This window comes from Pleurodeles waltl, chromosome 2_1, assembly GCF_031143425.1.
Source record: "Pleurodeles waltl isolate 20211129_DDA chromosome 2_1, aPleWal1.hap1.20221129, whole genome shotgun sequence".
Taxonomy (NCBI): domain Eukaryota; kingdom Metazoa; phylum Chordata; class Amphibia; order Caudata; family Salamandridae; genus Pleurodeles; species Pleurodeles waltl.
The window spans coordinates 809,883,860-809,897,366 of record NC_090438.1 but is presented as its reverse complement, the minus strand read 5'-3'; the positions used below and the strand labels follow the sequence as shown (position 1 = coordinate 809,897,366).

The window sequence follows — 13,507 nt, the reverse complement described above, 5'->3', positions numbered from 1 at the left end:
ATACAACCGCTCCCAGGAGACGATGGCGACGGTACTGGCCCGGTTCCAGGAGATCCAGGTACTGCAGGAGGAACACTATCGGGGGTACAGGGAGGACATCAGAGCCCTCACCTCCACCCTGGTTACCATGGTAGGGCTGCTGCAGGACCTCATCAACACCAGGACGGACACTCAACAACAACAAAGGGCCCCTGCCACTAGCCTGGACCAAGAACAGCCAACCACCTCCGCCGGCGCTAGTGGACAGGAGGCCCCCGCACAACAGCAGCCCACCAGACCCCCACCTCCTGCAGGAGAAGAACCACCCTGCAAGAGGGCCCTGAGATCTCGCAAGAAGACAGAGTAGGATGTCAAGACCCCCGCCAGCAAAGGATACCACCTGATGTCATCCCACTGTCCCACATTGTCACCCTGTCCATCCTTGAACTGCCCATGCTCCATCTCTCCACAGGCCTCTGGACAATGCACCTGTGTGACTGTTACTCTGGACTCTGCCATGGACATTCCTTCACCATAGCCCCCACCCACTTGAAACCACCCATCCCATTTTGAGCACTGAAATAAACACCCATTTAGCACAAAACTATCTGGAGTCTGGCTGTGATTTCAAAATATTGTAATTGACATGACAGTGCAAATATGTCCTTGTACATAGTGAAGTCAACAAACAGCTGCCACAAAGCTGTAGTCCATGGGGAAACGAAGCACAGGACTCGTAGTGGGGACCCCAGATCTGAAATAGGGAGGGAAAAGCCACAACTCAGTCATCATACACTGGGGCAAATAGACAGGCAGCAGAGATGCAGGAGAGTAGTTCACATTTACTAAATTATGTTTGAATTGTTACCTGTGTCCTATTGGAAGTACTGTTCAATGATTCTGTCCCTGTTGTCTGTTTCAGCCCCGTCGTCTTCCTCCTCGTCACTCTCCACAGGTTCCACAGCTGCCACTACACCACCGTCTCGACCATCCTCCTGCAGGAAAGGCACCTGGCGGCGCAAAGCCAGGTTGTGAAGCATGCAGCAGGCCACGATGATGTGACACACCTTCTTAGGTGAGTACATTAGGGATCCACCTGTCATATGCAGGCACCTAAACCTGGCCTTTAGGAGGCCAAAGGTGCGTTCGATCACCCTCCTAGTACGCCCATGGGCCTCATTGTACCGTTCCTCTGCCCTGGTCCGGGGATTCCTTACTGGGGTCAGTAGCCACGACAGGTTGGGGTACCCAGAGTCCCCCAATAGCCATACACGGTGTCTCTCTAGCTGTTCCATCACGTAAGGGATGCTGCTATTCCTCAGGATGTAGGCGTGATGCACTGACCCAGGGAACTTGGCATTTACATGCGAGATGTACTGGTCAGCCAAACACACCACCTGGATGTTCATGGAATGGTAACTTTTTCTGTTCCTGTACACCTGCTCCCTGTCTCTTGGGGGAACCAAAGCCACATGGGTCCCATCAATGGCACCAATGACGTTGGGAATATGTCCAAGGGCGTAGAAATCACCCTTCACTGTAGCCAATTCGCCCACCTCCGGGAAAATGATGTAGCTCCTCACGTATTTCATCAGGGCAGACAACACTCTGGATAACACCTTCGAAAACATGGGCTGAGACATCCCAGAAGCAATTCCCACTGTTGTCTGAAATGACCCACTTGCCAAGAAATGGAGTACTGACAGGACCTGCACCAGAGGGGGAATCCCTGTGGGTTGGCGGATGGGGGACATCAGGTCGGGCTCCAGCTGGGCACACAGTTCATGGATAGTGGCACGGTCAAGCCGGTAGGTCAGGATAATGTGGCGTTCTTCCATTGTCGACAGGTCCACCAGCGGTCGGTACACGCGAGGATTCATCCGTCTCCTCGCCAAACCCAGCGGACGGTGCCTAGGAAGGACAACATGGAGCACACAGTCAAGCAACCCACAGGTACGTACTCACAGCTTTCACAGTAAACGATTCTCTATGCAGTGAATGGCGTGTCTGAGTGGCTATGCAAGGCCTAGGCCTGTGTGACGCAGTTGAAATTGAGCCATGTGGACCCTCGAAATGGCGGCTGCCTGACCTGTGAAGTGTGACAATGGGATGTGAGGTCAATGCGCTGGCGTGGCACACGGCGGCGGTCGGCGGTCGAAGACCGCGGCGCGAAGCCGCATTGGTTAACATTGAAGCCTATGGGTTTCAGGAGCCAATGGCCATTTTCTATCTACTTATCCACTTGCGACTTGAACTTTCACAGGAGAGGACCTATACTGCAAGTGTTGCTGTGACCTCGGTCTGGAAGGGACAATGGCTGCTGCGACTGGGGAAAGGGCCCCTGCCTTCACTGGAGAGGAGTTGGAGAAACTTGTGGATGGGGTCCTCCCCCAGTATGCGCTACTCTACGGTCCTCCAGACCAATAAGTGAGTTTAATTCAATATGGATTTGGGGCCACTGGCTGGCATATTGGGCCTGGCGGGGGGCATGGCGGGGGGCCTGGCGGGGATGGGGGGCATGTTGGGCCTGGCGGGGGGCATGGCGGGGGGCATGGCGGGGATGGGGGGCATGTTGGGCCTGGCGGGGGGCATGGCAGGGGGCCTGGCGGGGATGGGGGGCATGTGGGGCCTGGCGGGGGGCATGGCGGGGGGCCTGGCGGGGATGGGGGGCATGTTGGGCCTGGCGGGGATGGGGGGCATGTTGGGCCTGGCGGGGGGCATGGCGGGGGGCCTGGCGGGGATGGGGGGCATGTTGGGCCTGGCGGGGGGCATGGCGGGGGGCCTGGCGGGGATGGGGGGCATGTTGGGCCTGGCGGGGGGCATGGCGGGGGGCCTGGCGTGGATGGGGGGCGTTGGGCCACTGGCAACGAAAATGCAGACAAACTTGAACGTGGTATTTCTCCCTCCCTGTACGTGTCACATAGGTCCGCGCCCATGAGAAGATCGGGATTTGGCGTGCCATCGCCAAGGAAGTCCGGACCCTGGGGGTCCACCATCGACGGGGCACCCACTGCCGCAAGAGGTGGGAGGACATCCGCCGCGGGACCAAGAAGACCGCCGAGTCTCTGCTGGGGATGGCCTCCCAACGTAGGCGGGGTGCCTGCCGTCAACTGACCCCCCTGATGTTCCGGATCCTGGCGGTGGCCTACCCTGATTTGGATGGGCGCGTGAGGGCAGCACAGCAGACACAAGGGGGTGAGTACAAGCATTATCTACTCTGTTGTCGCGCAGTGGAGGTGTCTGGGTGGGGGAGGAGGGCTGTGGGTCCCCCTAGGCCAGGGCGATATCTGTAGGCTGGGCACCCCCGTAAGCCCCTGTGTCCCCAGCCACCACCCTCAGTAGTGTGTCAGTACAGCCATCCCTGGGCCGTGTCATCCATGGGTGCAGTTGTCAACTCTAGGCGTGTAGGGCATGTTCCACGGAATGCGTAGCGGACCCCAAGTGCGCAACTTAGTGCAGGGGGCATCTGTGTCTGTCATGTCCGCTAACTGTACCGGTGATCCATGTCCTCAAAATCTCTTTATTTCTCTCTCCCCCCCCCTTTTTGTTTGTCTTTCTGTGCTTGTGTGCATCAGCATCATCAGGCGGAGGAGAAGTGGCATCGGGGCAGGAGGGAGCTGCATCTCACATGGCCCAGGAGGGCCATGCCACAGAGTCTGACTGGACCAGTGAGACGGAGGGCGAGGGGAGCTCCACAACGGGGACGACTGGAGCCTGCAGCGACACGGACATGTCCTCGGAAGGGAGCTCCCTTGCGGGGGTGGCACCATCCGTGCCCCCGCCATTACAGGTACAGCCGCCACCCAGCGCACCATCTCCGCCCTCCCAGCAGCCCATCAGCGTTCGCCCCGTGCCCGCTCTGCCAGGAAGCCGGGCATCTCCTTCGCCCCAGGCACCTCAGGCCCTGCCCCTGTTACCCCCGCTGCCCTCAGTGAGGAGGTCATTGACCTCCTCCGAACGCTCATTGTTGGGCAGACTACCCTTTTGAATGCCATCCAGGGGGTGGAGAGGGAGGTTCATCGCAGCAATGCTTACCTGGAGGGCATTCATTCGGGTCAGGCTGCCCATCAGCGATCGTTCCAGGCTCTGGCCTCAGCACTGACGGCAGCCATTGTCCCTGTCTCCTGCCTCCCTCTACTAACTCCCTCCTCCCAGTCTCCTGTTCCTCTGCCTGTCCCACCCACACCATCAGACCAGCCTGCACACACCTCAACACCCAAGAGCAGCTCATCCAAACACAAGCACCACAGATCACGCAGACATTCACACAAGCAACATTCCGATGCAGACATGCCAACAGTTACTTCCACCTCTGTGACCCCCACCTCCTCGTCTCCCTCCTCCCTCCCTGTGACGTCTACACTCACACCTTCATTCACCTCACCATCAGCCAGTGTTTCCATCACCAGCACACCCTCCAGTACAGTCCGCACACGTGCAGTCACCACCCCCACTGCCATTTACACGTCCCCTGTGTCCTCTCCCACTGTGTCTGTCACCCCCTCTTCCACACCACACAAACGCAGCCACCCACCCACCCAACAGCCATCCACCTCACGACAGCCTCCCGCTCCTGCACCTGCACCCAAAGACAGCAAACTTGTCTCGCCTACAACCACATCCTCTCCCTCCACTCCCATACCCACTGTACCTACCACTATCCATTGTCCCAAGAAAATCTATCTCTCTACTGCTACCTTCTTTCCTGACCCTGAGCCCCCCCCTCCTTCTCGTCGGGGTAAAAAGAGCACCTCAGCCACCACCAGCCCTGCAGCCCCCTTGACAAGGGTGCAGGGGTATTGGAGTCCACCAGCCCGCAGGTCTGGATCTTCGCCCAGCAGCAAGGGGACAGCCAGCCCACCCCCTGGGAAGAGGAGCAGAAGGCGGAAGGGCCGCCGCCGGAGCCCGGATTCGATATCCCCCCAGGACACTAGCCAGCCACCGTCAACAGCCACAGCTCCAAAGGGTGGAAAGGGCCACAGACTCCCGACTAAGGAGGGCAAGGGCAGCAAGGCGGAGAAGTCAGGCAGCAGGCCTGCTGCCCATGGAGGACCCGTCACAGCTGCCCAGGAGGAGCCCGCAACCCCCATAGCCGCTGCCCCGGGAGGAACCGGCACAGCTGCCCCGGGAGAGCCCACCACCCCCATAGCCGCTGCCCAGGGAGGACCAGCCCAGCTGGCCAGGAGGGCCCCACCACCCACAGCCCAGGTGGGCATTGAAGGAGCACCATCCCCGCTGCCCAGGAGGGCACCACCAGGCAATGAGCAGTTGGCCATAGAATGTCCGCCGTTTCCAGCACCGCTCCGCTGGGGACCGCCGTCTCAAGAACCGCTGAACTGGGCCCTTCAAGGCAAGAACCGCTGAACTGGGCCCTTCAAGGCAAGAACCGCTGAACTGGGCCTCGCCGTCTCCAGCACCGCTCCGCTGGGGACCGCCGTCTCAAGAACCGCTGAACTGGGCCCTTCAAGGCAAGAACCGCTGAACTGGGCCCCGCCGTCTCCAGCAGTGCTCCGCTGGGGACCGCCGTCTCAAGAACCGCTGAACTGGGCCCTTCAAGGCAAGAACCGCTGAACTGGGCCCTTCAAGGCAAGAACCGCTGAACTGGGCCCCGCCGTCTCCAGCACCGCTCCGCTGGGGACCGCCGTCTCAAGAACCGCTGAACTGGGCCCTTCAAGGCAAGAACCGCTGAACTGGGCCCTTCAAGGCAAGAACCGCTGAACTGGGCCCCGCCGTCTCCAGCACCGCTCCGCTGGGGACCGCCGTCTCAAGAACCGCTGAACTGGGCCCTTCAAGGCAAGAACCGCTGAACTGGGCCCCGCCGTCTCCAGCACCGCTCCGCTGGGGACCGCCGTCTCAAGAACCGCTGAACTGGGCCCTTCAAGGCAAGAACCGCTGAACTGGGCCCTTCAAGGCAAGAACCGCTGGCCCTTTGGCAGACGTGGCAGGGCAGGATCTGTCTCGGGCAGGGCTGCAGGATGTCCTCTGGCCAACATGCCTCCTCCAGTGGCAGTGGAGTCTGTTATGGACTGTATGGACTGTGGCTTTGCACTCCCCGGGATGGCCCAGTGGGCAGGCCACCCACTGTATGGACTGTATGGACTGTGGCTTTGCTCTCCCCAGGATGGCCCAGTGGGCAGGCCACCCACTGTATGGACTGTATGGACTGTGGCTTTGCTCTCCCCAGGATGGCCCAGTGGGCAAGCCACCCACTGTATGGACTGTGGCTTTGCTCTCCCCAGGATGGGCCAGTGGTCATGGAGTCCCCTCGTGGATCTGGCGTCGTGTACTCAAGTGGCTGAGGTGCCCCCCCTTCCCTTCCCCCTGAGGTGCCTGTCCTTTTTTCTTTCTGATGCCCCTGCAGTGTTCTCTCCGTGGAGTTCTTGTCGTGGGACTGGGCCTTGCCCCTTTGCTCAGGACCCCTGTGGTCCACGGACAGTGGTTGGACTACATTTAGTAGCTGTATATATTTTGTACATAGTTTATTTATTTATTGGGATTACTGATGTCCATATTTCAATATATCTGCCCGTTTAAGTTCTCTTCTTTTGGTCTTTGCATTATTTCGGAGGGGGGGGTTTGTGGGTTGTGACAGTGATCTGTGGGAATGCATTGATGTGTGTGTTGTAGTGGGTGTGGGTGGGTGGGTGTGTGCCGGTAATCTTTTCCCTCCCCTGTGTCGTAGGTGCAGTACTCACCGATGTCTTCCGCGCCGCCGGGCGTGCTCCTGGTACAGGAGCAGGTATAGGAGTGCGGGGATGACCTGCAACTCGGGTTCCATACTGCCGGAATCTCGCGTGGAGTATGTGGAGGTGAGCGTTTTCCCGTTCGTAGTCTGTTTCCGCCGTGTTTTTATCGGCGGTGCTCCCGCCCCGGAAAAGGTGGCGGATTGGTGGGTCGTGACAGGGTGGGCGGTACATTGTCTGCCGCCTGGCTGTTGGCGGGGACCGCCGCGCTGTTTGTTTGTTCCGCCGTGGCGGGCGGAGTGTTAATGCGGCGGGCTGTGTTGGCGGTTCCCGCCAGGGTCAGAATTGCATATTTTGGACCGCCGGCCTGTTGGCGGGTTGGCCGCCGCTTTATCACCGACCGCCAGGGTCAGAATGAGGGCCTTAGTCTATCAAAGGTAGCTAAGTTAAGTCACATAAGTCATCTGGATGTTGACAACAGGATTTAGACATAATAAAACCAATATCATTGATCGTGTATTGCAAAGCATGTCACAGTCTTTCAATTAAAAGAAGGCACCCATTCAAAACCACAATTTTAATCCCAGGGATCACCATGAATCATCTCTCTCGCTATTACTTTTCAGTATGAATACCACACCATTTCGTGATCTACTGAAAAATGTGAATGACTTTATATAAACTGCTTAGGGTACAGTAACTTAGAATCTACAGTGCCCACCTTAATTTTCAGATTCATAAACAAACTGAATTAACCTAAACTGGCCCAGCCTCAAAAAAAGGAAAATGATAAATAATGTTGTTGGGCAATAATGATGTTGGAAAATAGTACTCAGATTTATCAAGAAATTATACGAGTCACCAGTAAAGGCCCTGGTGAAATTAAGACAGAAGGATGCAAACTGACTTTATCATTGAAACGCAAGTGGGCAAAGTGTGCCACCTATCACAATACCGCCAAATATGTTTTAGTATATTTATTAATGTTCTGCATGTTTACATGGGTATACAAATTATTGAGCGAGCATAATGATATACGAAAATTGTTTATTTACCCTCTAAATCTAGGATGTAAAACGGATTTAAAAATGTTTCATCTCCACACAGTTATGCTAATTCTAATGTAAATAGAGCTTTCACACAATATCGGCTGTGCAACAGTAAAAAGTAGGTACTTTGTCATCTTCAAAAATGTTTCAATTTTTTTAATAAGTTTTCAATAGAGAAGGAATATAATATAATACCTACATGTTCGTGTTTGCAGTTGCAGTCAGCCATTCACCTGCAAGTCCAACAATATCCAGGCCAGTTGAAAGCTGATTAAAGTAACGAGGGTGTCCTAAATCATTACAAGAGATAATACATTTATTGTTAAAAAATTCTGAATATTTCCAGTATGTCACTGTGGTACTGTCGTCAGGTCATTATCCTTATAATCAGTTAAACACTTCATAGATTTTGGATTACTAAAATGGTGAACATATACACAGACCTCAGCCAGAAGCTCTAGTGTGAATCGGATCCTTATTCTGTAACTACCTTCAGGGAAATATCCAGTTTTATGATACTCTCTGGTGTGGTTAATGAATTGGGCCACTTCACAGCCACATAGCCATCGGGAAATAAAGAGAATTCTGCGCTCCATACCTACGTAAAGGCACCTGGATGCGGTGTTCAGTATATGTTTTGCATACTGGCCATCCAAGGCAGACAGTTGCATTCCACTGTGAAATACTAACCTAGACTACACAGTGGTGAGCATCTACTTATGGAGTATCCTTTTTACCTTGATGAAACAGATACTTATTTACAGATACTTATTTGTTTTGATGTTTTATACCCTACCAATCTGCCTTGTTTCAAATAATTTGCCACACCATGCAATCAAATTGCATACCCTTGTGGTGGCTACAGTACGATAGCTATCCACTATGATAATTGTTAGAATACATTATAAAACAAGGGAAAAAAGGAGCATAATGGGACTAAAGAGTACCACTTCCTAAACATAACAATAAACACAAAAAGGTGCTTGTGGTCAATGTATCCTAGAGAGAAATAAAAAGAAAGGGAAGTTTTCTTAAGTCTGTAATATGTAATAGAATTTCAGTCAACTTAAAAGACGGAAGCACTTAAGCACCCTTTTTGGGCATGCTTCATCATGGGTCCCCTCCTCACACCACAATCCTATGCGAAGGATGATGTGGGCTATTACTCTCCGCAGAGGTGAGCGCTTGAGGTGTTAGTCAGTTGAGTGGATGTCCTTCGTAGTAGTATGTGTCAGTGTGTATGTTTCAATAATGTGAAAACAGATGGTAAAAACTGTTAAAAACTAGCTCCTGGTGGATGTAGAATATTTTATTCTTGTCCCCAATAGGCATTGGATAAAAAATTGAGTGTAATTCGGCCCAATGTAAATGGTCAACTTGTTTCTGCCTATACAAAAACATTTAACAAACGAGTAGAGGCATCCATCAACTTCAAAAATCCTCTCTGCAAAATAGCATCGTTAAAGCTATAATAAATACAATCAGAGGTGGTTGAATAGGTGTTTCACTCAATAGCACCTGGACCTGTGTTAACTAGAAAATCAAAGGCACAGATATTGACCTAAAATATTCATGACATAAGAAAAACCCAGTGGATAAACAAACATGGTGACTCTCTAGTTAGAAGGTAACGTGCACACTGTGTCACTCAGTGATGGGGAACTGTGGGCTCTGCTGCACTACAAAAAGGACAGTGGAAAATGATGTATCCACTTCCTGGGCCTCACTTAGGAGGCCCTTGCACCACTGAGTGTCTCTTTTAGTGATGCTTCGGTGGGGCAATGCCTTGTGCCATATTTACAAGGTGGTATTAGGTTACTTTTTGTGGCTAAACTCTGCCTTGTAAATATGGCCCCTTCACTTTAATCACTTAGCGTTAAAGGGACTTGCAATGGGTGTTGCTGTGGGTGTTCCAGTGCAACACCCATTGCATTTTGATGCTGCCCAGATTTACGAGGATTCATAAACCTGAGGCAGAGCCAAAAACTAACACCGCCCCAGGGGTGGTGTTAGCATGGCGCAGTGAAGAAAAATACTTTTATTTCTCCTCGTTTTTGCTGCAGCACATATAGAAAGAGAAAAACGCAGTGAATGATTGTTTATGTGTGGGAAGGGTCTATTCCTGCACATAAACAATCATTAAATAATGACGATTTGCTACATCTATGTGCGCTGAACTACCAAATCGCCATTACTGATTGTTTATGTGCAGGAAGAGACACCTAAATTATTGGAAACCCACACTGCACAAAGTGATTCAGTAAATCTGTGATCTAACCACCTCTGAATGGGGGTAAGGAAAAATACTTTGGCTGAGAAGGAGAATCACCAATTTATGGTTTGTCACCCACTACTCCAAACTCTAAAATGAGAGCTTAGTGATTATCCTAACAATCTGGCAAATATACAGTAATATGTAATACACAATTTAACTTGACAACACCACAATGCATTTTCAGGGAAGATATTCATGACATGATAATTCAAAGCATTTTAATTTCCATGTTTTCAGTACCATTGAGGGCGTGGGTGCTAACAGTTTTATTACCCACAAGCAGGTTGGAGTTAACAGCTGTTAACCATGAACATGTACCTGTTACATATTGTTTTCATTTATTAAAGATGTCCTCAATAAGGTAAGTCATCTAATGATTTATTGGTTTTGTGGTTACCTGTTTTTACTCCATATTTTAAGGTATCTCTACAATCAACAAGTATTTGCTCCAGCGATTCTGGTTGATCCGGTAGCTCCAAACTGAACCCTTCCAATCCTTCAAGTAGTTGGTGAGGGTGGTGAAAGTCCAAAACTTTAGAATTCCCATCGTACGTTTTCTTAATGTAACTGAAAAGGATATTCACCACCTCAAGCAGGAACTGTTCGGTGTTTTTTTCTCCATTCCTTGAAGGCAGCAACTCTTTAAAAAAAGATGAAAGGAGTCAAGGCATTAAATCAATTTTACTGGAAATGTCATGTTTCAGATTAGGTAAAATTACATGTAATTATAATTCAAAGAAAATACATGCGTTTATTTCTGAGACACTTTTTTTTAATGTTGAGCCTTCTGAAAGCCCAAGAGGGATTTTTTTTTTCAAGAAATTATCCTCAAATACAATAAAATAACAAAAATGTTCCTTTGCACTCTTTGGTTTCTTTTACATTATGGCCAGTTAGAAAGGGCGGGTTCAGACTGGGCGCCTCTGGGGAAGCGTGTCACAAGGAAGGTGGAAGTGTGGCACGCAGAGCCACAAGCTGTCCCTTCCATCACAGAGAGTGGGTGCAGATTGAAAATGGAACAGTTCAGTGTAATGTGGCAGTATAGTTATTAAGTAAGGATTCCACTGCCAAACTGTGATGAGCAAATTATTGACACAGGGGTGTGGAGACTTAGGTAGACAAGTAGTTACACTGTCAAAAGGAATTCCTTGTAACAGAAAGTTCCTCTTCTGTCACTGGTGAGTTTAGGGCATCAATAACACCACATATATGCACAGTGGCACTCGTATTTGCATCCATGCTTCAGTTCATCTACTCACTGACCCATTCACTTGTTCACCCATTCACACGTCCACAAAAAACATAATAAACACACTCACCAAGCATTTGTATAGTGTTTTAAGAGAACAAAAGTAGAAACACAGTCACGTCGTCAACTGGAGAGGGACTGAGCATAGTGTATCATTGGTTTAAAGCGCCAACAATGGCACCACATTTAGAGACAACATGTTGGCCATCTTGTAATGGAAACAAATGAAACACTATGGACATAATCATTCCAAGAGGCTCACCCAATGTAGAGGAAGTAGCTGTGTGGCCTGCAGTACACTGCAGATGAAATGATCAGCAAGTGAGTGGTCCAGTAGAGCGGTTCTAAGGAACTGCTGCAGATTTAAAAACAGAATAAGCAAAAAAAGGAGGAGAAAAGAAATGAAAAGGGACATATAACAGGACAAAATGGAAAACTAAAGATATGTCCACCAGACCTGTTACTATAGTGCATTTCTTTTCAGGTAGAAGTATACTTGTGATCAGGAAAAATCCCATCTCTCACCAGGAAATAGAGCCAATGGTTGAAGTGTGCTGACCCATTGCCTTATACTCTCCACTGTCATTGGTGGAAGGAGAATAAAAATAATTCTCAAACTGACCTTTGACTGAAGAGGACTGGCCCAAAACCCATCTATGTACTAATATATATGAATTTATTTCTTTATAATTTATTTTATTACAAGAACTTGGGAGACAGCTAAAGGTGTCAGCTAGATTTAAGAAGTACTTTAATACATAAACACCTAAGTAATAACACATTAAATTATCAATATGTTCCAAATTACCACTGGAAAAAATACAACTCCTCTTAAGTTGATCTAGGGAGGATTATCACACAGAAAATCCTGAAAATGTTTGTCGAAAGGGGTGATCAACATGGAAACCCTTATGATATCTACAACAGATTTCCACAATGTAGTTAGAATTTACCCCTGAAAGTCTATTAGCTTTAATAGATGCTTTTCACGATATATGTCATCTCCACTGTCATCATTACTTTTCATTAAAAAAATCCGATCAATGGCACTTGTTTTAACTTTTGCAGCTTGTAACCAGGCCTATAGCCTTTCATCACTGGCTGGACATCTTAACCAACTGAAGCAATTTGAAGTATTCTGTATTAAGCATAAAGATTCCCACAAGGTAACCTCAGACACAAAGCCAAAAAGTTACAGAGATGGCAGGACCCAAATCTATTTGCTTTTCCCTGTCTGCACTGATTACCGGCCAGCAACTGGGGTGGGACTAAGTCCCCCAGAATTCTCTTGGTGGTAGGAGTGGCTATATTGCACTTATAAGTTCCGGACTACTCTTGCAGTGCAGGACTCAAACCTGTTTGCTTTTCCCTGCCCGCAATGATTACTGGCAAGCAGCTGGGGTGGGACTATGACCCTCAGCATTCTCTTGGGCAGAGGAGAGACTACATTGTGCTTATAAGAGCCAGACTAATCCTGCAGAGGGGGATGCACGCGGGACGTGCCTGGGTCCATACCGGGGCAAAGAACTGCCCAAAAGTGGGCCTTTCTGCACCCATCCGCAGCTGAACGAGGCTGGGCTGGGCCTTCCGGCTTGGTTCCACTTTATTGCTTTTTATTGTATGAGAGGAACTTAATTGTTCTGGGCAGACCGTTCTGTTATGGGTAAAAGGAAAGCAGCCACACATTTGCCTCCTCCGAAAGACCGATCTACAACCTCTAGCATAACTGGCTTCCTCACACATGCTGAGGGCATCCTTAATAAAGAGACTGAAAATGTGGAAGAAAGGTTAGGGATCACTAAGAAAGCACTTTTATCGGTCCAAGACTCAGGTACTAATATGATCTTTCTTGTCATCTGTAAAGCAATGAATCTGGGAGGGTATCTACTAATCCATGTGTATTTAATGAGGAGTTAGTAATTAATACCAGTATCCTCCCCATCAATAGTACCAAAAGTATTGTTTTCCCCCATGTAGGAAAGTACCATCTTGCCTGGCATGTTACCCCCATTTTTAGTTGTGTGTCAGTTTGTTTTTGCCTGTCTCACTGGGATCCTGCTAGCCAGGACGCCAGTGCTCATAGTTTGTGGCCTGAATGTGTTCCCTGTGTGGTGCCTAACTGTGTCACTGAGGCTCTGCTAACAAGAAACTCAGTGCTTATGCTTTCTCTTTCTTTAAAATTGTCACTGCAGGCTAGTGACCATTTTACCAATTCTGATTGGCACACTGGAACACCCGTATAATTCCCTAGTATATGGTACCTAGGTATTGG

General features: G+C 49.9%; 1 protein-coding gene across 8 annotated transcripts in view; it reads right to left on the bottom strand.

The window, feature by feature from the left end:
* Positions 1-13,507, bottom strand: part of LOC138268696 (glutamate decarboxylase 1-like) — a 1,137,623-nt gene that overhangs the window by 553,408 nt on the left and 570,708 nt on the right. For all 8 annotated transcript variants that reach the window (XM_069218676.1, XM_069218622.1, XM_069218640.1 and 5 more), the window contains 2 exons: positions 10,384-10,626; positions 7,911-8,001 (listed from right to left, as the gene is read on the bottom strand). In XM_069218676.1, the coding sequence (XP_069074777.1) occupies positions 7,911-8,001; positions 10,384-10,626 (334 nt within the window). The remainder of the gene's footprint in view (positions 1-7,910; positions 8,002-10,383; positions 10,627-13,507) is intronic.